Here is a 27,703-nt window from a genome sequence, read left to right on the forward strand (position 1 = left end):
ACAATGAAAACCACTCTGTGGGCACATGGTCGTGAAGAAAGTGTGCTGAGCAGTGTGTTGTGGGTGGGCCTGAGTGAGAGTCATATCCTCTTGACACGGCCCAGGGACGAGAGACTGTGTGAGTGGAGGGAACTGCGTGTTGTTGAATTTGTGGTACGAGAGCATGAATGAGAGGGTTTTTGGCGGGAAGGGCGCGCAGGTTCACTTCAGTCGCTATCAAATTCTCGCGTGGCGAAGTTCTCTATCCTGAAAAACCCCTCTAGTTGGGATTTTACGCGGAATTGTTGGCGATATATTTTTGCGGTTTACAAATGACATTGGGTTTGGTATTTCGTCTGAGATTTATGAAATTCTGTGGTGTGCTTTGAAATGTGGGTCAGTGTGAATGCATCGCGTATAGTCTGGATTTGTTGTCATCACCTTATCAATTTTGCACATGGTATTTAGCATTCCCCGCGCTGTATTTGCGCGCATGAGATGCTCAGCTTCTTTCTCTGTCATGCCGCGAAGAGACTCTAACTATAATCCAGCACACGCTGCCCGAAAAGCGCGTGAATCGGCGACTGTGTGACCTTGACACAGGTAAAACAACACGCCGAGAAGTGGGGGAAATGTTAAAAAACTGCGTACCTGCGAGAAGGTTGACGCCAAATTGGTTGTTGCTGTTGGCTTCATAAATGAAAGTGTCTGTTTTGGGGGCGATCAGTTGAGTTCCTGGTGTGTTGCCTTCTCATCTGCTCAATGGCTTTTCTCTTATGTAACATACATGATTTCAAGGGGTTTCTTGGACAATTCACTCACACTTTCAAGCTCGGCATGGGAAGATTAATTGATGAGTTTATCCGCATGGAGACTTGTATATTCCAAAATAATCTATCTCTATAGAGTCATAAAAATCTCTTAGATATTTATAGACAATCTAAATTCTCTCCTCGTGCCAAGACTAATTTTGGCAATTTTTGTCGGTTATTTGAGGCGTAGTGGATTGATTTTTTCGACTAGAAAGAGATTCCTCACTCGTACAACATCATTCACATTTGGAGAGGTCACAATTTCGCAGTGATGTGCTTGTGTTGAGGAGGGTGTGTTTCTGAAGTACCATTAGTGGTTGGTTTTCTACTCCACTTCATTCTAAATGAGGGGAGAAAGTGTGAGAATTTGCGCGTGCGTTTTCTAGATTTTTGGGCGCAAAAAGAGATTCCCTCGGGTAACAAAATCCAGTCATATAATGAAGATATTTTTTTTTCTACATCTTTGTTGGGATCTCTGGCAGATGGAAGAATTCAATGGGCTTGAAGATACCCTTGAAATTGGCAGGAAGATTGGAGAAGAGAGAAATGAGGCAACTCGAGTTATTGACAAACAAGAATCTCTCATGAATCTCTAATGCCATCCAATTCGTAGAATGGTGTATTTCATCTTTCCATATATCATGAAACTCATGACAAGAAAATCACCAAATTGGAAAGTAATCCCAACACGTGAGGGTGTTCTTGAGTCTCTGAGGAATATTTCTCTTATCTAGGATTGATAGACAGTGAAAGACTGGAGGAGAAAATAGTGTTTGTGAAATATAATAGTGAGTGTGAAGGGGAAAATGCACGGAATACAGCATTTATTTCGGCAGCATGCATTGGATAAGCAGAATAGCACGGAAAATTGGCATAACGCCCAGAGTGCACTGTCGAGTCAGGCGCACTTGCAGCAACACTACAACCACTACAATAACTCGAGATCCACGAGCAGAACAATAAGTGGAGACTCCAGTGGTGGGTCGTCCACGGCGGGAGACTTTCCGCAAGGTGAGTTGGCTCTCTCTCTGGTGCTTTCCACGAGGCTTATGTAACTTTTCCACAGATATCATTCTCGAGCAGCTATCGTCGAGTCCACAGCCCGTGCCAGAGGCGAAGAAGTCCCCTGGCCAGACGCTGCCCACTCGACGCTGGAGCCCACAATCTCCGGACAAGCAGAAAAGTCCGGGTGTTTTGGGGCGGAGTCCGTTTGACGCCTACAGCAGCTACAGAGAGCGTCGAATGTCGTCCACGCCGCGAAGATGCAGTCCGAGTCCCAACTATCAGGTGAGAGATGCAATTATTTCCGCAATTGTGGGGACGTTATGTAAGAGAGAAAGACTGCAGCATATGATATACGACCCTGAATTTGCCAGATTAGTGAGTGATAAAGTGTATTTCAGGGTTTGCACTTTTCCATTTTAGAGATTCTAATTAGAAGATTAGTCGGTAAATGCTGCTAATGTACACATTCTCTCTATGTGACGGTTTAAACTGTGTGACCTCATTACATGACCCACTCATTGACCTCTCTTTTCTCCGCAGAACTACCGGCGCGGCTCGCTCGACACGTACGGGTCACCAGTTGTGAATGGTGGTGGTGGATTTTTCCCGCACGATCTGGATGACATCTACGAGTACAAGACGGACCATCAGTACTTCACGCACACGGGCACATTCCAGGACAATGATAAAATTCAAATCACATCGGATAAGGATAGGAATAGCATCTTTAGGACACACGCTGCTCATTCGCTAGATGAATACAGTGCAAATGGACTAAAGTACAAGAGCAAATTCGACAATTCAAGCTTCATCAGGAGCTTGAATGATTCCTCATCTCCACCGATTAAAGACAAGACGCGCTCTCATCATCACTCTATTCAGGAAATGCTGAAGCAGTTTGGAAAGCGCGTGTGGCAGCGCGGCAAGAGTCAGGATCACTCACCGCACGCGAATGTCTCTCTGAACAGTGCCAATGATCCACAAGATCACTTCCGGGAGCGCAGCAAGAGTCTGGACGTGAGCATTCCGCATCGGGTGCTGAATGACTGTGGCGCTACATACAAAATCTTCGATAGAATCGTGAAAGAAGGTTGTTAGGCCAAGGCAAATTGACGCGTATCATGATGATATGACGATGATAAACTTGGAAGTTGTTGCTTAGCCTTAAGGAATGCTTGGGAAGACGTCTTGTCACTGGTTTAATTGCGATTCTCTTTGCTTTCTCAGGTGCTCACATGCGAAGAGCCTCGGCCGAGTTGGAGAACAGAAGAAGAGCATCTCTGGGCACTAGTCGTGGATTGCGAGCTGATGGAACATTGGATCCTTATCACGCTGCAATTCTCTTTCGGGATTCAAGAGGCGTAAGTTATTTTCACATTTCTCGTGTTTAAGTACAATTGGGAGATATTTGGTTGGATATATCAGCATTTGCACTATCTTTCATCTGGGAATTGGAAAGTAATCATTAGCTAATTCACTCATATCCGCTATAAATTCTACCTTCTCTCGAGAAACTATTTAATCACCTCGGTTTTCTGGACACCAGAAATAATGATTCGGTAACAATTCATGGATCAGACAATGACATCAATTGTCGGGGTTTTGGGAATGGACATTAAATATGCGAGGCGGAATCATTTGGATGTAGAAAACAATATTTTATGTCCATTTTGCGTGAACTTTTACTCTATGTCTAGCAAATTAAATGTAAATTTTAATAGCGCAAATGCTAATAAAAGCGATGATTTATCTATTTGTATATCAATTGAAGCCGGGTCTCGGTGTCGTTAAATGACTTTGTGTTATTGCCGTTGAAGAAAAACACATTTTGGTGTGATGCTATATTCGTCATTGTTTGCACTCTTGCAAATGATATAATTTGTCTTCACAATGAGGCGCTAATTCTGTGCAAAATGGATGTAGTTGAAAAAAAGCATATCTGATATTTTCCTGAGAATTTTTGCAAATTTCCCCAACAATTGCCAGAAATAGAAATAATTCACGCGCCGAAAATACAGTGGTGGACTTCATGAGACTTTCAATTAGCGCGATTTAATGTTGAGAAATGTGTGTTGGTTGATTATTTGATGAATTCTTGAGCTCCATGAGTTTTACACTGTGCAAACATTGGGCCTGATATGGAAAATTCTTGACTTGTGTTTAAATATTCTCTTCGAAAGAGTCTCTCTGACTCTTTTGTCATTTTCATATGAATATGCAAATTGGTGAATATTAACAGATAGGCAACTCCTTAATAGGGAAATCATGATCATCGCGCACTGCTGTACAGCGTTTTGTTTATATTTAGAAGAGAGAATTGTTCGTGCAGCAGAAAATGGGGAGGAGAAAGAATTATTTAGTGTCAACTTGTCTCATGGCGGACAATTGAGTTGAATTTATACTGAATTTATGATGGGGAATCAACACCCACGCACTCGATGGGTTTATTCACACTCAGCAATTCGATTTTCCTGAAAATTGTCACTCTCTGGCGGTGATTGATGAGCAGAAATGGAGGTCTAATGAACTTATTTGACTAAAACTTGATCCCCAGCTTCTTGACCTGTGACAGATGCGCTTGTGCTCTCATATTGTAATTCAGATGTTGGCGCGGGTCAAGAAGAGGTCAGTTGCGCGTATTTTATCATAGTGAAGCTGTGGGGACAAAGTGGGCAGAAGAAGTGTAAAAGCTCACTGTGCTGTGTATTTTTGGTATAACAGCCACTCAATAATCGCGCTGTATGTGCGCAAATCGCATAAATTATGTGTATTTTTCTAACGACCACAGACAATAAAAGCTCTCGCGCGAGTGTAATGGAAATTTATATGACTTTATTGGTGCGACGCGAAGGCGCGAGAGAGTTGAATTTGAGTGGTTTGTTCGCGCCTGTAAAGAAACACTTTTTCGCGCAAATCCAGTTGATCGCGAGTCGTTCTCCAAAAAGCACGTTCGGATTTGTCCCTGGAAAATATCGTCAGGTTCAGAGATTAAGTCACACACAACTCTTGTATACTCTGTAGAGTATAGTATTTGTAGCGAGAATTTAATGACTGTTCACTAGAATTGTGTTAGTTTGCATATGACTCTCTCGATTGTGGTGATTTTTGTGGTAAAAGAAGAGTGCTTCTGGCGATAAGTTTTCTGAATTTTCTTAAGCCAGTGTCTCTTCTCCAATCCCGAGTTCTATCTTGTTTGCATTCACACCGATGGTGGTATTTGCCTAAGCAATTGACACGCGATATACGTTTTCTCTGGGTGGACTTATCGCGATCCGGAGGGAGGAAGGTGGTGGAATCTTGGGCAAATATTTGAGGAGAGAAGCGCGAGTGTGAAGTGTAGAATTTAAGTCACAAGCAGAGGCGCGGGAAATAATGTTAAATGATGTTTCGACGTCTCTCAATGCTGGATTCGACTCCGCCATCGGCCACTGTGTCAGTTGCACCACAGCGAATGGCTGCAATTCAATATCGAGCGATGAGATCTGTCTCAACTCCCAATCCTCCGGCAATTTCAGTGGCGCCAGTCATTTCCCAGCACACTTCAACTGTACTCTCGCAGGCGCCCACTTGGTACGCCCGCATCGGGCAGTCGCTGCGGAAGAGCGTCCTCCGGAGATCCTCCTCGTATCGCGATCATCGGGGAAACCATGTAAACACTTCCCTTCCCATTGGCTCTTCGCTCGAGTATCTCTGATATTAATTATCTCTGATTCTCAGTGATTTATTGCATAACGGCCGATACGGCAATTAGACAAAATTTGTGGCAATATCAGAGGGCGATTGGATGATTTGGTGAAATATATTTTCCTCGGCACTTGTGGGAAATGTTGTTGAAATGATGAATTTGAAGAATTTCCTGGCAACACATCTGTTAATGTTTGTGTCGATTTTCTAAAACACTGCGCCATAATTTGTGTGTACTGAATCGGGGAAGACTGTCGTGTGCCAAATGGAAATTAATAGTGATTAATCATCACTATCACAATTATTCACTTTGCGTTTTTCTCTCCCTCTCTCGGTGATATCTTTTAATCGTTTTGAGAAAAACATGATAACATATTTTGTCTTGAATTTGAAATAAAGAAAACTGAATAGCCACAAGTGGAGAATTGCGCCAGAGAAGTGATTATGGATTCTTCTTCGTGCATAAACATGCAAAATCATCTGAGAATACTTAATTTATGTGGTGCAATGGAAATGCCATAAAGACGTTAAAGGCCGCAATAGGAATTTCATGCCAACCATGTGATTTTCTGGTGCGAGATTCAATTTACAGAATTCCTCAGCTGAATTGTCTCAGCTTGTGGCTATTGATATGTTTTTGTGATGGAAAGCGCGAGTTATTTTTCGCTTGTCTCTCGCCCTCGTTCAGAACGCAATATTTTATTGTCGTGGAGTTTTATGATAACACACAAAAAATATAAATACAAATAAGGTGGAGAGCGAAAAAAAACAGATTTCAATACAAATCTCTTTTGTGGCTTCAAGGTGAAGAATTTGCATAAAAGACGAATTTATTTTAATTACCCACCACCATTTGATGTAGGGAGAAGATAATTGAATGTTTGGGTGATTTATTTTGGGTGGTGTTGGCTGCGTAGCACAGGCTGAAATTCCTTATTCTCATCTCATGTCTGTTCTTTTCAGCTACCAGTGGCAGATCCATTTCTGGAGAAAGTCAATCTATCTGATTTAGGTGAGTTTTGGTATGATTCTGTATTTTGGATGTGTGAGAATTTTCATTGAAATGTCTAAGGATGTGATATGATTCTCCTTGACTGTGATATCTGCGCATTATTCGCACAAAAATATGCCACCTACAAGAAGTTATCTAGAAGGTGACATGCTAGAGGAGTTCCGCGGTGCATTTTTGTGAGAGATGTTCGGCGGATGAAAAGCGGAAAATGACACGCACCAAACGATGGGAATCACGAGTGAGATGGAAAAAAGGCGGTATTATTGCGGAGTTTGAAGGAGAGGAATATGATTAAAATGGTGTGTGTTTGAGGAAAGATTCTGCGACGGGGAGAAATGGGGAAGAAGAACGTGTGGCGAAGTGCTATTTTTAATTTCGGCGCGCCGCGATGCTCATTTCGGAGGTGGTGAAAAAAGCAGAACTGTGGCAGTTGAAAAACATACAAAGATCATCTCATTGCCAATGCTTTAGCCTTCCTCACAGGCAAATTATAACTTTAGTTTTCGCCAAACGCGTCGAGTGTTCGATTTGCATTGATTTCGAGGGCTAAAGAGTGGTTCTTTGGTTTGGGGGGTGGAAATTGTGAGAAGAAGTAGCGAAAATCTGTGATATTGAGAGTGATTATTTATGCTGTCACGGTTTGTTTATGTTTTCTGGTGGCCAAAGAGGCGAATTTCACATCTTGGGTTTATTTTTCCATAAGCAGAAGGATAAAAATTCCTCTGGGAAGGAAAGTTCATCAACCGCAGTTGCAAGAATGTTTCATTTGCAATTTCTCGATGAACAATTGCTAAACAGTTGTGATATTGCAAAGAGAGTGATTTTCAATAAAACCTTGACCAACTTCTAGGTCGATCTGAACTTGTTGCCTTTTATACAAGGCATACAGTCGCACGTCTTTTAACCACACTTACGCGAGTGTGAGACACGGCGAGTGAGGGTAAATTTCACGGGCAAAATTAATTAGGTGCCATTTATTTCTTAAATAATTAGCAACTTCTTTCTACCTGTCGCTGAACGACAATTTGAGGCGTTGATTGATGCCTATGATGGCCTTCGATGCAGAGTTTTAGTGGATTTTTCTAAGTGGAAAACAATTGGGTATATTGAAATTATAGGGATGGCGAAGTGGCAATGCAAGAAATGCACTCTTGTCTATTAATAAAGTTGCTGTAATTTATTCACGATAGATTGATTGAATTAAGAAAATTGCTGGGGAGGAGTTAAAATGAATTGATGACTCCGAACAAGTCTGTCTGGTTGAGGTTGCACGTGGAGAGCTGATGGTTTATTTGGGTAAAATGTAACTATTTGAGAATACTTCGAATAACTTACAACACTCAACAATGAGTGTAATTCTCACTTGAAATATTTAAAGAAAAGCTCGTGGGCGGGGGAAATATTAATCTGATATGACATGTTTATGGCTTAGCAGGTGTTTTTCATCCCATGTCATTTAATTCATCTAACAAGAAAGACGAAAAGTCTCATTAGACAGCGTGTAGAATGCTTTGCCAGACGTTCTGTTAATAATGCGGTGACGCTCTGGTGAATTTCCTTCCTCGTCCTCTTGCCAGGTGAGGAGAGGGATTTTCACAGAAGACCGCCTTTCCTACTCATGAGTGAAGCCAAGGTGAAGGATTGCATGCGGTGGAATTGATTCGAGCGAAACCATCTGTGATTGCGGCTGGTTTTGGCATGTTGATGCCAATGTGACGGGGAAGTTTTGAGTGAATTTTGTGCGCTCTCTGATGAGATCTTTAAATGCATCTGCAAAGTGGGAGATTCGGTGCACAGATGCTGCAGTTGCACTTCTACTCAGACTACGCTGGGCGTCTGGTTTTGGGTGGCGGAGCGCGAGATTGGTGGTCTGTTGATATTTATCCGGTTGAGAGTATCAAAGAGTTTGAACAAATCTCCGAAGCGTGGAAAAAATGCTTGACAGAGTTACTAAAAAAAGGTGATAGATAAAAATTCTCACATGTGATGCTACGACTCCAATGTTTCCATTATGAATGTATTGGCTAAATGTCTTGTCTTTTGCAGAGGAGGATGAATCGCAGATCTTTGTGAAATTCTTCCGATTCCACAAGTGCTATGATCTGATACCAACTTCAGCCAAATTGGTGGTTTTCGATACTCAATTGCTGGTGAAGAAAGCTTTCTACGCTTTAGTTTACAATGGTGAGAAGATTGATTGACAGTTAACGATGGCAGAATTCTAATGCTGTGTTTTTGCTATGTGTGTTTCTCGCAGGAGTTCGAGCAGCTCCACTTTGGGATTCGGATAAGCAACAATTTGTGGGAATGCTCACGATAACAGACTTCATAAAGATCCTCCAAATGTACTACACATCTCCAAATTGCTCCATGGATCAGTTGGAGGAGCACAAGTTGGATACATGGCGTGGTAATTATGAGATTACACAAAAATCCACTATTGTCGTGAGTCTGATAGATTGATTGTGTATTTGCAGATGTCCTCAAGCACCAAGTGGTTCCTTTAGTCAGCATCGGTCCGGATGCCTCACTTTTTGACGCTATTAAGACACTTATTCACAATAGAATTCATCGGTTACCAGTGATTGATCCACTAACAGGCAATGTTCTCTACATCTTAACTCACAAACGTATTTTGAGGTTCCTCTTCCTTTACGTAAGTATCTGTTGCATGCACGCAAGCTTGTGTGTTTTTCTTACGACTTTCTCTGCATTGCAGATTAATGAATTACCAAAACCATCGTATATGCAAAAGACACTGCGTGACCTGAGAATTGGATCCTATGACAACATAGAGACAGCCACAGAGGAAACCAGCATCATCATGGCTCTGCACAAATTTGTGGAGAGGAGAGTGTCTGCCCTTCCGCTGGTGGATGTTAAGGGTCGTCTAGTCGATATTTATGCAAAGTTCGATGTCATTGTGAGTAACAAAGCGATTTATTTTCCGGGCGGGATGTTAATGGGTTTTTTCTGTGACTGTCTTGCAGAATTTAGCGGCAGAGAAGACGTACAATGACCTGGACGTGTCGTTGAAGAAGGCAAATGAGCACAGAAATGCGTGGTTTGAGGGCGTGCAGAAGTGTCATCTGGATGAGTCGCTGTACACGATAATGGAGAGGATTGTGAGAGCAGAAGTCCATCGTCTAGTCGTTGTCGATGAGAATGACAAAGTCATCGGCATCATCTCCTTATCGGACATTCTGCTGTACTTGGTGTTGCGTCCATGCGGCGAGGGAATTGGCGGCACTGAGCAGTCCGTGAGGGCGACAGATCTCGCCAGGCGAGCGTCCACGGGAAGCAGTCGTGAGTCCAACAGTGCTTCCGGATCGAGGAGTATTGACAACATTGCCGAGGAGGAGGAGATTGTGGTGAATGTGGAGTCTGTGGAGCCTGTGGTGGAGGCAACGGAGGCGCAGGAGGACAATGAGCCCGATCAGGTGTCTGTAGGGTCGGCGGAGGAGCCAAAGGACGAATCGCCGCGCATTGAAGCTGACGAGTGCATGGTAAAGTGCAGTGATTCGCCCACGCGGAGTCTGTCAGAGGAGTCTGCTGGCCAGAACATGATCAACACGAGTATCACAAGGGAAGTCGCCATGGTGAGTGAGTAAAGTCTTCACAATTTCTTTGACAATGTGTCAGCATCGAGGGTTGGACGCACTGGACAGGAAACAGGGAGACACTGAACGACGACATTGGCCTAGAGCAAGACTTAAAGTTATTTATTTATGCTGACTTTTTATTGTAAGATTCACGACAAAAGTTTGATTTTTTATAACTGAATATTATGAAAAATAAAGGCCACATTTGTTAGTGCCTTAGTCGCTTGTCGTCGTCACAAATTTGCTGTTCGTCTGAAGAAAAAGTCCCTATCAGTGTTTTTTCCGTTACTTTCTTAATCCAAGCATTGGCAGAAAGTGTTGCAATTCCAATGCTGCTTATACACAACGATTTTCCACCCTCGATTGTGGAAGTGAATGTGAGAGAAAAAGAGTCACCAAATTGATGTTGATATCAAGTAATTTTCTTTATCCTTTCCCTACAATTGTAAAGATAGCAAGTGAGGAGGAAAATCCAATAAAAGGATGTGATATATATTTGATGATAAAGAGAAAAAAAACAAGAGATATGCGAATGATGATTAGAATAACACATTGTCCTTTTCATGTATATTTTACACACATAAAGAACTCTTTATATTTACGGAGTGCAGAGAAATTGATGAATTTACTATATTAATAGCGGGAGAGTAAGAATGGATGAGAAAAATTCTATAATTCTTTGACTTTCCACCAAATCAGAGTCATTCGAGTTGATCATGATCGTGTACATTAATTCAGAAAGCCCAAAAATGATCACTCTGAATAGATTCTTATGCTTTTGAAGGACACTTTGAGCAACTCTTTTGTATAAAGCATGTCATAAGAACTAAACGCAAATATATTAAAAGTAGAAGAAAAAAAACATTAAAATTACCCTTTATCAACAGAGTAAAAAAAGATATATTGTGCCATATTCACGCAGCACAGAATACACATAAGAGGATGTCAAATCCTGACCAGCAAAGCAATGCTTCTTGTTGATAGACAAAAGAAAAACAAGCTAAACTCAAGAATTAAACATGTTAAAGATTTTCCAGAAGAAGAATTGATGAAAAAAAACCAGAAACCTAGTGAAATTTAAAAAAAATAATGCTTAAAAGTACAAAAAAGGGAAAAGAGAAGGAAAGAAGGACACTAAATTGCAAGATAGAAGCAACGGCGGGAGAAGAGAGGGAAATTTGAAGAATATTTTTGTAGATAGTTGCGAAGTTAAGGAGATTTGGCGCTAAAAAGTACTTCTTGTAAAGTTTTCTGAATTTTTATTATTTTTGTTTTTAATTCGTAAAGGAAAACAAATCTTAACAAGTTTTTGTGTCTGTTTTAAAATACCAACTTTGTACTTCAATCTATGTTTTCTTTCTCCAAAATTTACAATTATACTAAAAGATTTTATTTAAAAAGAAAATCATTAGAGAAAGTGAGAAAGAATAAATATAAAATGTAGAAATAACTGCAAGAAATATTTAACAATTAACTAGGACACATAAAGAAATATTTAAATGAGTGATCTTCACTAGGGAGGATTACTTAGAAATTGTATTTAAAAATGAGAAAGTAAAAAATCCACAGTTAGAGTGCGAAAAGAGACTATAAAAGTGGGGGTGAAAGTGAAAAAGGACACTAAGTACTTTCATTATTTTACAATTTACAATTATTAATTACTGAGTAAGTTTAGTAGGAACGCAAATAAATTTCTTTTTAAGGAGAGATCATGGTTAAGATTGAGATTGAATGACTCCCACTTGACTTCTCACGGACATTGAGGATCGCTCTCTGTTCTCTGCATCTCTCTTTTGAGGACTTTTTAGTGGTTTTTCGAGAGGATATATTGGCTAAATTATACAAACCTCTTCCTCTGGGACAGAGAGCGATCGCGATCGTTCGGGAGAAGAGATCACATGCGATACTTTTGCGATCACAAAACATGAAAACAAGGGACATAATTGTAGAAAAGGTAGAAGAAACTGTACAGATTGATTTGCGAGGCAAAGAATTGTATAAATGCATAGTTGAAGAAGTCAAGAAGATCGCGATCAAAGGAGTGAGAAAGTGTGTGGGAAAAGGGATGGGAGGAGAGATATGATGAAAAAAAAATATTGCTGCAATTAAAAATGATATGAAAATCAAGAGAATGACTTTCTTTCACTTTACTTTCATTCCTGATGATATTGCTTTTACTCATTTCATAAATAACACTTCTCAATGATCTCTTAAATTATCACATTTTAACACTAAACACGATCATCTCTCTCTAAACTCATCGATGGGGCGAGCGGTGAACTGGATGGACTGACGGTGTCCCTATACGATTAGGTGGCCCATATTTTTGGAGTTTGGACTGCAAAGGGAGAGAAGAAGTGAGTTTAGCTTAGTGATCACGAGCGATCGAACGCTGGGATCTATCGACCTTGACTAGAGCTCAAGCTTGACTGACTCAACAGTTCCTCGCACTTTCTTCTCCTCCGGGACGATGTGGTTTGGCACGAAAGTGACTTGGTGCGATTGATTGAACACCGTGTCGGCAACACTGCTGTGATCGTGTCGATAGGTTGGATCTGGACTGGTCAATGTGATCCTCGATCCACCGGCCATTACCTCACTGTGTAGTTCCACCCACAAACATTTCGAGAAACTCATCAATTGATCATGCAAACTAATGTGAATGCGTGCGCAACACGTGCAAAGAAACAGTGATCGCGTGCAATCAGTGACTCTCACCTGTCTTTTGTCTGCATCTCGGCGTTTACAGTGAGATCGCGCGACTTCCTGAAGTCACACTCCACGGCGAACGCCGCGTCTCCGGGCATCACGAGATCCGGCTCGTGCTGCACGATCACCACGTTGCTGTACAGCTCCCCATCCTTGATCGTCTGGCACTGATCGAGAGGGAATTTGAGAGTGAGCTTCTTCGTGTTCCTGCCAGGCTGCGGCCTGGCGAAGCACGGTTCGGATTGCTTATAGAAACTCCCACGTGTGTACATGACGCCCGTGAACTCCTGCTCGGTCTCCAGCTCCACGATCATCGAGCTGGCGCCGCACCTCAGGTGCACCTTCTCCAGCCCGTGCGTGGAGGGATTGATCTGGAAGGCATCGCTCAGGTCCTGTTTCCAGACGTCTGTGCAAAGAGACAAAGGCATTATCACACCAGCCAAGCCACTGAGAATCTCACACTTTACCTTCCGACTTGCCACTCTTGTCACAACAGATCACTTGAATGAAGATCACCAGGAGAAGTGAACTGAAAATCCTCTTGATCATCTTCAGCGCGTGGAATTTTCGGCCTTAGTTCATGAGACACTGATGAGCAACTGCGGGCTTTGGCGGCGAGTCACCTTTATGTAACGGTATCTCCCCGCCATGCATTCATTCATCGGCTGAGCCGAAGATCTTGAACTCCATCGTGGTCACGCTCAGGCGATCGATTAGAAAAGGGGTGAGGATTTTTGGCGGGAAACTCTTGGGCGATCTTGTAGGAACTGGGACAAGCCAGTAAACTTCCTTATCTGCCCACTTATTATCGCAAGCAGCGAAGGGAGAGAGATCTTCCGCGATCACTATTGGAGATCAATCAAACCGTGATCTTTAACATAAGATCACAGATTTTAGCTAAAATATTAACGTGCTGATGACCTCTGGTGAACTATAAAAAATTCAATTAGCAATAAAAACCAGCCAAGAGCAGGAATAAAATTAACTTTCAATTAAACGATCATGTTTAATTGTTTTATGTACCCGACGAAGGAGGAAAAATTTCACTGACGGCAAAAAATCATAAATTTTCCCTACATAATTTCACGTGGAAAATGCACTTTTGCAAATTTCCTGAATGCCGTCTTTGTTCCTCAAGATCACTTTCGATTTTATTATCGACAGCCATATTTCACTTTTCCTCGTGAATAAATAAATTTATAAGTAGAGCTGATTTTTTGCACAGAGCCTCAAAAAAGTAAAATATTTCATCGAATTGTTGTTTTGTGGATTTTAGACGCTCGTGTGGTTCCAAGTGTGGTTCTTCTGCTCACCCTGAACTTGTAGGAGCGCGTTTTCAGGTGATCTTCCGCAATTTTCTCCTTGATCCTCACCTCAAGACTGGCGTGCCAGGCAGAAATCAAGATCATGGTCTAGTCACGCCTCAGGGCATCCAAATGCACTGGATCGAGAGGTCTTTGCCTTCATATGACGTGTATTTTCATATCTTATTACCTGTAAATATGATTTTTAGGCGCATTTCAGGGAAAGTTAAGTTTAATCTCAATCGTGATCTCGATATGAAGTGATCCTCAAATTAAATGGAAAAAACTACTTTTTATCGCTTTACAGTGTTGCACAACCAATTACGATCGCCTAATTTGAGTGATCTTCAATGCTTGTTGTTTTTACTTTCTTTGATTTGAACTCTACGGCGCGCGAGCCAAAATGTGGTCAAACGCGATCGCGATGCATGACTCCCAGACAATGGTTTTTGTTTCTCAATGGCAATCATCTCTTTATTCCGAAGATCACTGATCACTCTCTCTTTTTGCCAAGCTTCGCCATCTCGCTCCAGTAGCGAGATACCTCGACGCCCTCCCAGTGCGTCTGCTTGAGATTTGCAAAGGTCTCGCGAATGATCCTCTCCTTGACCGCCTTCTCCTTGTCCGTGAGTCCGTTGAGGTACACGTCCAGGTTCATATTCAGGAGCTCCACGGTCTGCATGCCCACCAGGAAGGTCGCAGGCCCGGAGAGCTCGATGAAGTGTCCCATGGCGAGACGACCCAGCTCGATTCCCTCCTCCTGGCAGATCGCCGCTGCCTTGCGACAGGCTGCCTTGATCTCCTCTCCAGCCGGATGCCAAGGCTGGGGTCCGTTCTGACTCAGAAGCCCCAAGCCATGACCAGCGGCGCAAATCACGCCCAGCTTCTCGCCCAGAAAGAAGTCCAGATAGCGCGTGAGACTGTCATCAATCATTGAGTACCGCGTGTAACCCAGAACAGTGTCGAATCTCCCAGGCGCTCCCAAGATCGCTTGCTTCAGCACCTCCAGAGGATACCCAGTCACGCCGATGAAGCGCACTTTTCCCTCCTCTCTCAGAGCTTCCAATGTCGGCAGAGCTTCCTAAAAAAATACATCAACATCACTGAGTTTACTGACCATGTCATGCGATCTTGTGTCATTCAGAGCGATCATGATCCATGCAGAGAAATTGAAAGCACGTCGAAAGTGCGCTCAGAAGATGTTACATTGTTTATTGATTGCACTTTTGCTGCCTTTGCTGGCATGCGTTAAGTTGAGGAAATGTTTCTGAGGCATTTTAATTGCTCATTAGTTTAACCCATTAGTAAAAGAAAAAGCTGAACTCACCTTGAGAACAATCTCGAGATTAGGAGCGAATTCCACATCGTGGATCTGGATGATGTCGACGTAGTCCAGCTGCAAGAACTTGAGGCTCCTCTCCACGCTCTTCCTCGTCATCGCAGCGCTGAAATCGAATTGACTGGCCAAATCCAATTCGTATCTGCCAATTTTCGTGCCGATGTAGTAAGCCTTCCTTGGCACGGACTTGAGAGCGATGCCCAGGAGCTTCTCCGAAGTACCCTGGCCATAGTAATATGCTGTATCGATGTAGTTGATCCCACGCTTCAGAGCTCCCTGGACAGTTTCGCAAGCGCTGGCTTCAGTGACGCCCCTGAAGGAGGGCAAAAGTGAGAAAATTCCACCGTCAGAGCTCCCGAGACACTCACCCGTAGAAGGCACTCAGAGTACCCGTGCCCAGAGAGATCTTAGACACGGAGAGGCCCGTGCGGCCCAGCTGCCGATACTCCATCTTACGGACGGACGCTTCATCGTGGAAGCCTTCGACGAAAGTTGCCGGCAGAGATGACATTCTTCAGCGCTGCCAAAAAAACCGAGATGGGAGTATTGATCTCTTGATTACACACACATTCTCGGTAAATTTTCATGGAAATTTCCAGTCGAAGAGTGATAAATAAATTTAAAAGCCACTCACCTGAGTATCAAAGCGATTACCACAAAAACAATCAGATTCAGAGGTAACAAAGCTGCAGCAAGACAGGCACGATCTCGACTATTTGCAAGCGCGCAAGACACTGTGCCTTATCAGCATGTTGGGTGAAAGGGGCCCGTAATTGAGAGAGATTTTGTATAAAGTTTATGAGTTCAAGATGAAATAAAGGACATTGATAAGATATAAAATCTTCAATAGGTTTTAATAGAGATAAAGTAGTAGAATTACAACAGCATTGCACTGAATAATATGAATCAGCGATAAGAACAAAAGAATAAACATATCACAACAGTTTTGGTTCTGCCATTATCGCAATTATTTATCAATAAATTATTATCTTATTACACATACAAATAGCCAAATGCTATTTCTGTCGTAAATAATTGCCTAAAGTCTCGAGAAATTATTTCTTCAGCACCGAGGAATCCTTCATTTTTGCCAAATCATTGATTGTGTTTCCTCATTCACTCCTATGAAAATCCCCCAGATTGAAGAGGTCGCAAGTCAAGCACATCTGATAAACGACTGTTTGTTTTGGCCGGGCAGAAAGGCCACGACGCCTCTTCAATTAGTCTAATTGACCGATATATTGAGAGTGTCCAGAAGTGTCTCAATAAGAAATCAAAAAATTCTTCGGCAACCTTGAACTGGCAGTCAAAAGCAAAAGAACGCCTCTTTGTCTCACAATTTATTTGCCATCCACTTAGTAGATCAAATAAACATAAATCTGCGTGCTTAAACGTAAGAGATGAGCTGCTGGGGCGCGGCTGCTGTATAATTTAGATGGGTGGGAGGGCGGCGTCTCACCAGAAGAAGGACGACACGGGCGTCCGCTGGCGCTCCTTGGGGATGATCACATCGTTAATCTCGTGCAAGACGCCGTTCTTGGCCACGACATCACATTTGGTTACGCCGGCGTTCGCCACAACCGGCCGGCGACCGCGGTCGATGCGAAGAGGTCGGCCGCTCAGGGCTTCGATAGTGCGCACGAACGGCCAGTCAGATGGGACGATTCCGGCGCAGCAGAGCACATCTGAAAGACAGATTAGAAGAATGCTTATTTGTACGCTTCTTAGCGCCCTCGAGTGTGCCTCTCTATTATTGATTAGGCTCAAGCAAACAGTGATCTTCGACTCGCTAACGAGAGAAAGAATCTCTTTACACCTTCTCTATTGACAAATTCTCCTCCACTCAGTTTCCTGTTTACCTGTAAGCATGTGGTTCTTCACGATCATCTCCGCCTCCTCGGGCTTGCTCATTTTCTCCTCGTACCACTCGCGCAGCTCCCTGAACACCTCATTCGTGGGAACCATGATCGTGTAGTCGTGCTCCGTGTCCTCAAGGAGGCTCGTCAAATTCGTGGAGCGCACGAAATCCCGCCACATGCTGTACTTCTCGGTAGAGTCCAGAATCTCCAGGAGACTCTTCGTGGGCGGCTCCAGAACCTTGTCCACTTGATGCAACACTGCACCACAACTCTCGTCATCGAAGTGAATCAGACGAGCGCAGTTCACAGTGGCGCGGTTCATCACATTCGAGAAGACTGGGTGCGTGGCGTAGAGATTCACTCGGAGATCCTCCCCGGTCTTGGTGCGGATCATGTCGTCGTTGAGATCGCATGTCTTGATGAGAGGTACTCCCACGTGATAGTTGAGGAAGCGGATGAGCTCCTCATTGTCCTTCAACCCGCTAGGATTCTCCTCCAGCTCTTTCTCCCACTGGCTTCCGGCCAGAGCTCTGTTAGAGGGCACGAAGAAGCTCACGTTGGACAACATCTCGAATTCCTCCTCACGACCAGAAGCCGCCAGAAGACGCTTGAACGTGGTGAGGTTCTGCGAGGAGAGCATGGAAGTGATGGGCATGCCTGACTCCGTGGGAATCACATTGTCGATCACGTGAATCACGCCGTTCGTCGCCATGATGTCGGATTCCGTCATCTTGGCCATGCCATTCACTGTGATCTCCTTGGTGGCCGTCATGTCGGCGATCTCAGACTCCTCAGTCGCCTTCTCAGCCTCCACGCGTTCGAAGGTCATCTTCTGGTCCAGCAAATTGTACGTGTTGGTCATGACCGTGTTCAGAACAGCGCAGGAGCAGAAAGTCAAATCCAGAATGTGATTCTTCAGGATATCTGGAACAAGCACACAGTTTAGTGACCGTTTCAAGAACTTACAAACATTGCAAGATTTAATAGATCATAAAATGGCGATGAATTTAAAAATAATGCGAATTTTTTCTATGGATCATTAATTATAAGACTATTTCTATTGTTTGTTACAGTAAGACAATTAAGTCACGCGTATTCTAAAGGCGTCATAAAATCGGAAAATTGAATTTTTAGGTCAAAAGGACATAAAGCCATGTAATAGTTCATTAATCATAACGTTGAATGCCTGAATAAGCTTCAGTTAACCTGGGAAGAGTTTAGAAATATTATTTCAGATCATTCTTAGCCATGAAATAGCTTCATTCCGACCTAATCTTGCTATATAGGTAAAACAATAAAGCCGAGACCATAGCTGTGTTATTATCTCAGAATCGAGAACTTTTATTTCTACAAGCGCGATAAATATTTGTTCTTGACTCTCTAAATGTGTCATTAAAGTCAAGAATAAAAGGCAGAGCGAGCGTAAATCTGCCGCTAATTAGAGAATGTTGTTCTTATGTAATTTTTTCTACATTAAGTAACGGTCATTTGAAGGTATATCGTGTGCAAATTTACGATCCTCTGCGTAAACAGATATCCACTTTAATATTGTCATGCCTTCATGCGCTTCACTGAACTGAGCAGAGCAATCATCACACTCTCGGGGAGCATTTCTCGCTCCGGAAAGACATGGATGAGTGTCGTGTGTGACCTGAATGCGTAATGATGGGCGGCTGAGAGACAATGGGACTTACTTGTGGCACAGCCATTTCCCTCTTTGATGGTGCGTCTTAGGTGGGGCTCCAGCTTCTCGAAGGCGCTGTCTGTGGGCGCGAATAGCGTGAAGGACTTGCCCTCCTCTCCCAGCATCTTGTCCAGCTCCGTCTTCTGCAGCACCGTGCGCAGGATCGTCATGTCGCTGCGTCCCTCAATCAGTTCCAGGATGTTCTGCGTCACGGGCGGTAGAACTTTCTCCACAACGTGCACAATGCCGTTCGTGGCCACTTTGTTGACCTTCAGGAGAGGCGCACAATTGGCGGTGTAGCGGAAATCGTGGCTATCGAAGTGAGGCGGGCGTGGGAAGATGTTCATGCGGATGGTGGAGTTCTCGAAGGAAGTGGTCAAAAGTTGTTCGTTCTGCACATCCTCAATCCTCACGAATCCGTCCACAATGTGCGCCAGAGCGAGTTCCCTCGTCGTGATTCCGGACACGTCCTTGGTGGCGCGGCGACTCCTCGAGAGTGGGAGGACAACGAGATTCTGGAAGAGAGAATTCTCTTACTTTCTACCGTTTTTGGGTGACTTTGAACTCCCCCTCAGAAATGCAAACAAGTGCCATAAATCAGCCAATTCTCAGAATCAATACAGTCAACAGAGAGTCATGTGCTTTTTCTAGAGACAACAATAAGCCGAAGATGGAAAGCTATAGAAAATTACTACAAACATGGCATATCGATTTGTGAGAAATTAAAATATATTATGCCCCATTGGGAATAACGACTGAGAGGAGGAAAAAATGCAAAATAAAAATGGCAAATAGACTTGCTAATTTCTTTGTTAAATGAACTATTCACGCGATGTCTCATCATCTGCATGCAAAACAACCCCAGACAATCAAACACTCGAGCAATGGCAATGCGCCAAAAGTGCTTGTAAACTCACCGACTCAAACATCTTCTCAGAGAAGTCCGTGAAAGCGGAATCCAGAGGGACAAACATTGTGATATTTTCGGTGATCTTCTCGGTCAGGCCATTGTTCTTCACACTCCTCATGAACTCCTTGGCTCCCAGACTCTCTGCCGTCTCCTCGACGGAGTGAAGATCGACCTTCTTGCACGTGGCATGACGTCCGCCTTCCCTGGCCCTCTCGAATCCGTGGCAGCACTTGTGAGTAACGGTCACCGTGTACTTCTGCCCGTTGCGATTAGAGCTGCAATGGGAAAATACATAGCAATTATGCTGCTGATCTTGTCGCTTGGCCGCGGCACTTCAACTCACATTGTCTTGCAGACGTGCTTGTTGGGCTTCTCAACGCACGACTCGAAGTTCAAAGACAGCCCAGAGAGCATATCTCTGTCCCACTCCTCGACGTCCTCCTCCTTCTCCGTGCACACATTTGGTCTATAAGACAAAACATTGGGATTTCCACTTGAAAAAATACCCAAAGAATTCCACTGATTTATTTATTGACTTGTCTCGAAATTTCCTCATACACACACACACACACACACACACACACACACACACACACACAGAAAGAAGCGAGAGAAAGACGGCATTTTAATGCACAACATGACACCTAATAACCCCTGATAAGGCATTATCAAAAAAGCAGTGCCCTTTCAACAGAGAAAGAATCAGCCAATTCACTATCTCTCGACTTCGATGCGACCTCATCTCTGGTTTCTGGGACTCACAGTCAATTTCACCAGACCCGCACATTTGCCAAAAGTCGACCCAATTCAAGAGTAATTAAGCGCTAACGGACCCCCAAGGCCCCAGCGTGCAAAGACATCCGTTCGCCAGTGAGAAATAATTGCAGAGCACAAAATATTTGAAAGAGTTCACAGAAAAATTGCATGTCTGCAGCTCAATTGCCTCTTCGGCTTCAAATGCCACGAATTCAGCAAAACGTGTGGTAAAAGTCATTGCGAATGAAGCACAAATTTTCGTGATATTTAATATATTCACTCAAAATTGACTTTGCCGATCGTTTGGTTGCGGAAATGACGCCAAGTGTAGCATTAAAATGATATTAACTCTTGCTAATTCTTACTTCCAGCGATGTGTTACAATCAAAGTGTCTTCATAAATTCATCAATCGGAAAACTCTCACGAAATACAGAAAAGGAATTCATATCCACACACTCTGTGCTGAATATTCATCAATCATATGATTAATTGTGATTTTGGAGCTTGAGAAAGACTCATTTTCTAAGATTTTCGAACGATTCTAAAACTTGGAAATATATTTTTGCATAGTTGTATTGTGTTATTTATTGTGAGAGCTTCCCGAATCTCCATAATCGAAGTAAAAGAAGTTAAGAAAGTTTAAAGTTATTGTTCAATTCTTCCAATTGAAAAAAAAGTGAAAATATTTCCAGCTGAGTCACAAGATTTTATAAATAAATTTGGATTGTGTATTCAAGAGCGTGCTTTGATGACAAAGATTCGTGAGAGATTATTGTCAGAATCTGCTGCATTTCTATTCAGAGTAGACTTAAAAGTTTCAAATAATTACAATTGTGATAGAATATGCAAATGATAAGTCGTGAATATGCAGTGATCTTTGCAATGCGGACTTCCAGAAATAATCTTGGCTCATTCATCTTTTCAGATCTCTGCTTAAACTTCACCTCGAGTGTAAATTTCCCGTGATCACGAGTGCGCCTGAAAACCGCGGTGTTTTTCGGTAAATCGACGCTTCCTTCCGCCGCGCACAATGGCTGGCGGTGAAAAGTGTTCTCAATCGTGTATTTCGTGAGAAAATCAAGGTAATGGGTACAGGTGAAATGTGAAATCTCATCAGTGAACGTGGAAGCGTGAAATTGACTCAGGCGATTGACAAAGTGGTGACAATGAGTGGTAATTCTCTGGGACTCTCGGAAAGATCATCCGGCGTGATCTTTCGTGACAAAAGTTGCAAGAGTTTAACGGTAATTTGCGCAAATGTCTCTGACCCACGCAGAGACAAAGACGCTGCGCGATCTCTCGAGTGTCCGAAGTCGAGATTGATCGGCGATCGAGCTGGCAAAAACACGGACTGAGGGTTGTCGGGAACGCCACAATGACTCTAAATTGAGGAAGTTGGCTTAATGGATGTCACTCTGGGTGGAATTAGGATGATGTGACGCACCATTTCGAGTGAGAGCTCGTGTTGTCGGCCAGGGGAAAATTTCTGGTGAGGTGAGACACACTCTTTCGAGGTCATAGAAAATCACACATGCGTGCAATTGTTCATTTGCATCAAGGAGCCATTCTGGTGGGCCTCTTCACACCCAAATTGCCTTTGTCTCTCTTTAGAAATTAGCTATCCGATGAACTTGATGACATAGAAAAGCATAGGCAAGAGAAACTTCGTCATTATCGTGATCGCGTATGTGGATTTATGAAATTATCAATTTCTGCGCACTTTCGCGCATTTTTTCTCCACATTTCACTTGAGAGTGTACGATTCTTTTCGGCTGGAGGCCAATGTAATTCACAGCTGGCAAAAAAGGCATAATTTTTGCCCTCCCACAAGCGATTGAGAGGCGATCTTTCGACATACATTTCCCTGATGCACACGTGCTATTATTATAATTTGATTCAATTGCTGGGAGTTTTTTCCGATTTAATCACTTAATGCTTTTATTCCCCTGACTTTAAATGTTTTGATTTCTTTCGCAACATTTCTTACTAAATACCCATTTAACGGCGATTAGAGCAGAAAAACATCGTTTGTTATTGATGTGATTAGGAGAGTAAACAGAATTGGCAAATCTCTTCCTATTTGGAAATTGATTTTAGTATTTTTAACCGTTTAAATAACAGGAAGATCATCCAAAAACACCTCAGATTGCTCTGCAAGGCAGACATATTGCAAGATCACGCACAAAAATTATCATTTGTAATGCAAATCTCCCCACGAAAGTTCACACGGAGTTGAATTCTTTAATCTCCCACATAAATTTCCCGCTTCTTTGTGCGCGCCCGGAGACAAAAGAGAGATTCCCTCCCCAAAAAACACAGTGCGCAATTCAAGAGTGGCATCTGATGTAATTGTCGACTTTTCATGAATTATTCCATCAAATTCAATTGAATAAGTGACGCGCCACACATTCTGCACTGATCTGGAACACTCTCGAGTTTTCGAGCGTTCTGAAGAGCGATGTTCAGGGAGGCGTTCGGTGATAGAGCTCGACATGGAACCGGGTGAGAATTTATGAGGTGATGTGGGCACATGCGAAACACCATGACCCGATCTTTCCGGCGATCGCAGTGAAAATTGCGACACATTGTCGATTTTGGTGTGTAGAAAAAATTAGCGGTAATTCAATGTCGACGAAGAATTCACAATTTTGCCGCACCATAGCGATAAAATGCCCCTCTGAGGCGCGCACTTAATTGTCATGATGCATAGAGACGAATTGTATTCCTGTGCGGCTGTGGAAAGGTCATGAAATCGCTGTTCAAAATCGCAGCGCGCACAGTGAGAAAATGTGTCCATTTGAGGGTCTTCAAGTGGTATTTTTTCGGCTTAAGATCGCGAGATGAAATGCTAAGTGCAGACAAAGAAGAGGTTGAGTAAAAGCAAAACCTCTCAAAAAATCTCCTCTCACGGTCTATTTGGACATGAGTGATCGAGAGTTCAGTCGGACACAGAAACTCACTCAATCGTGCTTTTGAAAATATGCTCTACCGAAATAATTAAATTTCTCCCGAGACTCTTCAGTTGATGCAGCGCGACTTGAGCCGGAAAAGATGCCATTGCACAACGAGATGCGCTTCTGATTATGCACGAGGAAGTGTGCAGAAGATGTGCATAAATTAGAGGCGAGACAAAGTACAACAAAGTCGCTGAATTAAAAGTGTAGAAGAGCTCTGGATCATGAAAAGGACATCACGGAAGTGATCTGCATATCTGTGTGACTCACCCTCTCCACCAGGGATTGAATTGCGGAGTGTTGAAGCCAAAGCCTGGGAAGAAGTTGTTGAATCCGGGGAAGTTCGTGAAGGTGTGCTGGAAGAGAGTGTCTCCAAATCCGGCGCCGAAAGACGGATAGGATTGCACTGGCGGACGATTCTCAATCTGCACTTGAGTGTCATCCGGATTGCCAACGGTTCCGCTGATGAATTCCACGTCTGCAAAAAAAGGGTGATATTTTGTGTGGAAATCAGTGTGATTTGTCCGAAAATTACCAACAATTCAAGGTGAATTGAGGAAATAGGAAAGTTATGTGCATGTTTTCTAAATTGAACAACTCATGCAATATCGAGTCTCTATATTCTTGAAGATGATCAGTGAATGTGAAAAAATTTATGGATTGCAGTTAAGTGCTTCCCGTAAGATCTCATCGATCTGTCGATCTTGCAATTGAATTCTTGCGGAAGTGCGCAACAATGTCGAGAACAATCGCATGGGACTCACCCAGAGGCTCGGTGTCGCCTTCTGGCTTCCCGTCCGCGGTCTCGTCAGCCTTCACTGGGATGTGCTCAACGGCGGGCTGACGCGGCCCAAAGCTGCTCCCATCGCGGAACGCCGGCTCCAGCTGGTGCGGCCAGAAGAGTCCCTGCGTCCCACTGAAGTCCAGCAAGCCAGAGTGCCACTGGTTGAAGCCATCGGCGAAGCCAGGTGATGCAGCTCGAGCCACATCGCTGCGGAGCACACAATTGAATTATAACTCTCTTACTTCACATCACAATTTCACGTAATTCTCATCATTTGATATTTACTCAAACTCCTCGCTGGCCACAAGTGCAGCCAAAGCGGCCACGATAAGGAGAGAAATTGAAGGGAAACGCTCCATTTTCCCTCTGGGCTCGTCTCTCACTCTCTTCACCTCACAATTTCACAGCAAGAAACTTTTTCCTCTTGATTCACTTGAGATGCCACACACAATTGCCACGGAAAACCACACTTCTCCGGCCACGCACTGTGATCACTGGCTGGAGAAGAAAGCAGAAGAAAGCACGGCTGATGAACGGGCTGCAGTGTTGCCTCGACGCTTTGTTGGGCTCAACTGCTTGGGCCTCTGGGCCTGGAGCTCGTATTTATAATCACAGCTACACACAAACGCGATCGTGCGCGCCTGGAGAAGCCACTAGGCAAGAACGATCGCTGATCGCGATCGCGACTCTGCAAAGAAATCTTTCAAACTGGCAAAATTAATCAAAACAACAGCAATCGCGCGACACAAGTTGAGCATCTCGGCCAGGAATGTTTTCCTGAATGTTACAACTGATCGTGATCGTGGCGTAAATTGCCTTGACAAAGTCTCACTTCTGCTGCACACTCCCAAGAGCTCATTTATTTACAATTGACGCTCTTCTTCGATGAAGAATGCAATGAAGAATGCTTCATAGAAACCAAATGTGAGCAATTAGTCACAACGGAGCGGATTCATCGGCTGAAACCGAAGAAATATTGTTGCTTTTAATTGCCAATCTCGCACTTTTTGCACGCCATTCATTCCTCCACTTTAAATGAATTGTCGCCGTTTTTTGTCACTCCAAACCAATCCGCTATACATTCTATTCTACTCCGCATATCTGGCAAAAAAGGAACATTCTTCAGCACAGAGTCAAGGATAGGGCGAATGAGAAATTGAAAATTGTTCCATTATTTTATTGCATGACAAAAAAAATCTCTCAATTTGTCTGAAATATTCCATTAGGAAAGGCGATCAGGTTTAAATGTGGAAATTAGTTATTTTTCAAGCAGCGCTTTTTCTCGCCATTATAGCCAAGACTGTAGTTTTCACAGCATGTATAAATTTTAGTGATCTTCCGAGTTGTGCCATCGGTAGTTTCACTGCAGAAAAGTTTTCAGTTAATTCATAAAATTCATCGTTAAATCTCTCTCTATACTTACAATTTAGTGCAGGTGAAAACATTATTTGTTCCCTGGCAAATTTGAGAGTTTTGCATTCCAATGGTTCCAGTAGAATAATAGTAATTTACGTTTGACTTATAGCTGGGAACTTCCGACACCTCTTCCTTAACACAGACATTTTCCCTGGAAGATACGAAGAATGCAATATAAAGTTATCTTTCCTCCGTTACAAGAGGTCTTTCTTACAATCTCAACTCTCAATCTTAATAGTTCTTTCTAGCAATTATGTTGAGGTTTATGACTGTTATCAAGCAATCGTTCAGCCAATTAAAACCATATGAACAACTTGAGAAAAAGCAGATTCAACAATCATCCTAAACTTACCCTTTGAACCAGAACTCATTGTCCAATTGTGTCTGCACAGATTGAGAAATTTCAGAACCCAAATTTTGAAGCCTATCCAGACCCTCTAGAAGTTTAAGAAACTATCTTAATTTGTGATTAATATCATGAGTGAAGATGGAATGACACAAGTCAGCAAAGTTGAGTCAAATTCATTATTATAATGACAAGAATATTTGCCTGATAACGCTGAGAAGTATAAAATGACATCGTGAAAGTAAACAATCAGAACAAAATTCCAATATCCGATTAGAATTATTCTAAATCTTTAGCAAAAAGGTTATTTCGTTTTAGCGCAGCATCTCATCCACATTTCTTGCGTTTACTCTTCGATTTGACAATCTTTTCTAGACTAAAATCAAAATATTGGCTTGAACTGTGACTTCAAATTCTGCAAATCAAGCACATCATATGTCTTGACCCTCAACTTGCCTCCTTTTCTTCAAATCGTGGACAAATTCATACTCGATACTCACTCAAACCGCTCAAACTCTGCTGAACTTGCTCGTTGATGTACTTCGATAACTCATTTCTGTGGAATGTGTAGATAAAAATCCATTTCAAATACATTGTTTCACTTCCACACCTTTCACGTAATAGAACTTACCCGAAGTCAGGACTAGTGTACCAATTAGGAGGCGCACCTTCTGCCTTGTCAATCACGAGGATAGCAAAAATGCTCAGGACAACAGAGAAATTCATAATTTTCAACACTTTGAAACACGACTTCACTCCACGAAGGATATCTGTTAAATGAGGGAAAATTGAGTCAATTCAGTTGACAAAGCGAGATTATAATTGATTTCCAACTTTACGACAAGCCGAGTAATAACATAATGTTCTAAACTACTTTTTTGTGGCCGCACCATGAACAAATCGCGCAAATTTTTATTTGCGCCATTCCCGAACTGACTGAGCTCTTTACTCATGGATGAATTCGTGGAAGAAGTAACGCGACAGCGATAAACATTCATTTTTCTATTTTATGATGGTTTTTAATGCTTTTAGCCGCGTATTAAGATGACCCACTCTGATGCACTTTTGAGCAATTTCTGATAATTTCTCTCCAGTTGAAAGGCACAGAGGGAAATCATCTCTTCTCCATGCAAATAGGTACAGATCTTTCACTCAATTTCGAGTATGAGTCAACGTTATTTGGGCAGAGAGTTGCCGTGAAAATGAAAACAAACACGGCAAAAGTGTCACGTAAGAGCCACACACATAAATTAGGGGGATTTTTTTTATGGAGTCGCCTCATCATCATTGAATAGCGATAGAATGCGGCGAAAGAACACCCACAGAATAATAACAACTCACTATTTCTGACCGCATCCAAACTTTTTCTGCTCAACTCTATGCCTTCCTGCCTGCTTATAAAGGCTAAAGCTGATGGGGAAATTCTCCTATTTGCTCATCATATACAGTCAAACTTGTGCAATCTGTATCAATACACCTGCAAGATATTCATAAGTAGTCATCAGAACATTTCCACGGAGCATTTTGCGTATCAAATCCTCCCACAG

The 27,703-nt window shown here is 42.8% G+C and overlaps 5 protein-coding genes across 7 annotated transcripts in view; 1 reads left to right on the forward strand and 4 right to left on the reverse strand.

Annotated features, from left to right (window-relative positions):
- The window catches only part of LOC132256714 (uncharacterized), a 34,654-nt gene extending 22,437 nt beyond the window's left edge, over positions 1 to 12,217 (forward strand). For all 3 annotated transcript variants that reach the window (XM_059753243.1, XM_059753227.1, XM_059753235.1), the window contains 7 exons: positions 3,024 to 3,157; positions 6,444 to 6,492; positions 8,539 to 8,676; positions 8,750 to 8,902; positions 8,970 to 9,148; positions 9,212 to 9,415; positions 9,483 to 12,217. In XM_059753243.1, coding sequence (XP_059609226.1) covers positions 3,024 to 3,157; positions 6,444 to 6,492; positions 8,539 to 8,676; positions 8,750 to 8,902; positions 8,970 to 9,148; positions 9,212 to 9,415; positions 9,483 to 10,103 — 1,478 coding nt within the window. In that variant the 3' untranslated portion in view covers positions 10,104 to 12,217. The remainder of the gene's footprint in view (positions 1 to 3,023; positions 3,158 to 6,443; positions 6,493 to 8,538; positions 8,677 to 8,749; positions 8,903 to 8,969; positions 9,149 to 9,211; positions 9,416 to 9,482) is intronic.
- A 24-nt stretch (positions 12,218 to 12,241) lies between these two features.
- LOC132256751 (uncharacterized) lies at positions 12,242 to 14,426 on the reverse strand. The gene is made up of 4 exons (XM_059753295.1): positions 13,271 to 14,426; positions 12,813 to 13,209; positions 12,502 to 12,693; positions 12,242 to 12,432 (listed from the first exon to the last, which is right to left on the reverse strand). Exons 1-3 carry the CDS (start codon positions 13,350 to 13,352, stop codon positions 12,507 to 12,509), a joined length of 666 nt encoding a protein of 221 aa, XP_059609278.1. The 5' UTR covers positions 13,353 to 14,426; the 3' UTR covers positions 12,242 to 12,432; positions 12,502 to 12,506.
- Positions 14,427 to 14,553: 127 nt separating this feature from the next.
- Positions 14,554 to 16,286, reverse strand: LOC132256746 (uncharacterized). The gene is made up of 4 exons (XM_059753282.1): positions 16,081 to 16,286; positions 15,815 to 15,966; positions 15,435 to 15,759; positions 14,554 to 15,188 (listed from the first exon to the last, which is right to left on the reverse strand). The coding sequence occupies exons 2-4, from the start codon at positions 15,955 to 15,957 to the stop codon at positions 14,601 to 14,603; spliced, it is 1,056 nt and encodes a 351-aa protein (XP_059609265.1). The 5' UTR covers positions 15,958 to 15,966; positions 16,081 to 16,286; the 3' UTR covers positions 14,554 to 14,600.
- Positions 16,287 to 16,771: 485 nt separating this feature from the next.
- On the reverse strand, positions 16,772 to 24,970 carry LOC132256741 (transforming growth factor-beta-induced protein ig-h3). Its single transcript, XM_059753268.1, has 8 exons — positions 24,680 to 24,970; positions 24,375 to 24,601; positions 23,881 to 24,088; positions 20,243 to 20,365; positions 19,907 to 20,174; positions 19,000 to 19,504; positions 17,306 to 18,229; positions 16,772 to 17,131 (listed from the first exon to the last, which is right to left on the reverse strand). Exons 1-8 carry the CDS (start codon positions 24,751 to 24,753, stop codon positions 16,902 to 16,904), a joined length of 2,559 nt encoding a protein of 852 aa, XP_059609251.1. The 5' UTR covers positions 24,754 to 24,970; the 3' UTR covers positions 16,772 to 16,901.
- Positions 24,971 to 25,556: 586 nt separating this feature from the next.
- Positions 25,557 to 27,628, reverse strand: LOC132265503 (uncharacterized). The gene is made up of 6 exons (XM_059766203.1): positions 27,498 to 27,628; positions 26,788 to 26,926; positions 26,657 to 26,712; positions 26,163 to 26,247; positions 25,818 to 25,961; positions 25,557 to 25,757 (listed from the first exon to the last, which is right to left on the reverse strand). Exons 2-6 carry the CDS (start codon positions 26,880 to 26,882, stop codon positions 25,649 to 25,651), a joined length of 489 nt encoding a protein of 162 aa, XP_059622186.1. The 5' UTR covers positions 26,883 to 26,926; positions 27,498 to 27,628; the 3' UTR covers positions 25,557 to 25,648.
- Positions 27,629 to 27,703: the final 75 nt, after the last annotated feature.

The sequence above is a fragment of the Phlebotomus argentipes genome, unplaced genomic scaffold (assembly GCF_947086385.1).
Source record: "Phlebotomus argentipes unplaced genomic scaffold, Phlebotomus argentipes genome assembly contig_6, whole genome shotgun sequence".
Classification (NCBI taxonomy): Eukaryota; Metazoa; Arthropoda; class Insecta; order Diptera; family Psychodidae; genus Phlebotomus; species Phlebotomus argentipes.

Bases quoted from the DNA above. Each gene is read 5' to 3' on its own strand.
- LOC132256746 (XM_059753282.1), bottom strand. From the start codon at position 15,957: ATGTCATCTCTGCCGGCAACTTTCGTCGAAGGCTTCCACGATGAAGCG. The intron at 15,760-15,814 runs GTGAGTGTCTCG...GCCCTCCTTCAG, and splicing joins ACTCTGAGTGCCTTCTACGG to GGGCGTCACTGAAGCCAGCG. The intron at 15,189-15,434 runs GTGAGTTCAGCT...GTATTTTTTTAG, and splicing joins ATCTCGAGATTGTTCTCAAG to GAAGCTCTGCCGACATTGGA.
- LOC132256741 (XM_059753268.1), bottom strand. From the start codon at position 24,753: ATGGAGCGTTTCCCTTCAATTTCTCTCCTTATCGTGGCCGCTTTGGCT. The intron at 24,602-24,679 runs GTAAATATCAAA...TGTGCTCCGCAG, and splicing joins GTGGCCAGCGAGGAGTTTGA to CGATGTGGCTCGAGCTGCAT. The intron at 20,175-20,242 runs GTGAGTTGAAGT...TTCCCATTGCAG, and splicing joins AAGCACGTCTGCAAGACAAT to CTCTAATCGCAACGGGCAGA.
- LOC132256751 (XM_059753295.1), bottom strand. From the start codon at position 13,352: ATGATCAAGAGGATTTTCAGTTCACTTCTCCTGGTGATCTTCATTCAA. The intron at 13,210-13,270 runs GTAAAGTGTGAG...CTCTTTGCACAG, and splicing joins CAAGAGTGGCAAGTCGGAAG to ACGTCTGGAAACAGGACCTG. The intron at 12,694-12,812 runs GTGAGAGTCACT...GGAACTACACAG, and splicing joins GAGATGCAGACAAAAGACAG to TGAGGTAATGGCCGGTGGAT.
- LOC132265503 (XM_059766203.1), bottom strand. From the start codon at position 26,882: ATGAATTTCTCTGTTGTCCTGAGCATTTTTGCTATCCTCGTGATTGAC. The intron at 26,713-26,787 runs GTAAGTTCTATT...CACATTCCACAG, and splicing joins TACACTAGTCCTGACTTCGG to AAATGAGTTATCGAAGTACA. The intron at 25,758-25,817 runs GTAAGTATAGAG...ACTTTTCTGCAG, and splicing joins GTTTTCACCTGCACTAAATT to TGAAACTACCGATGGCACAA.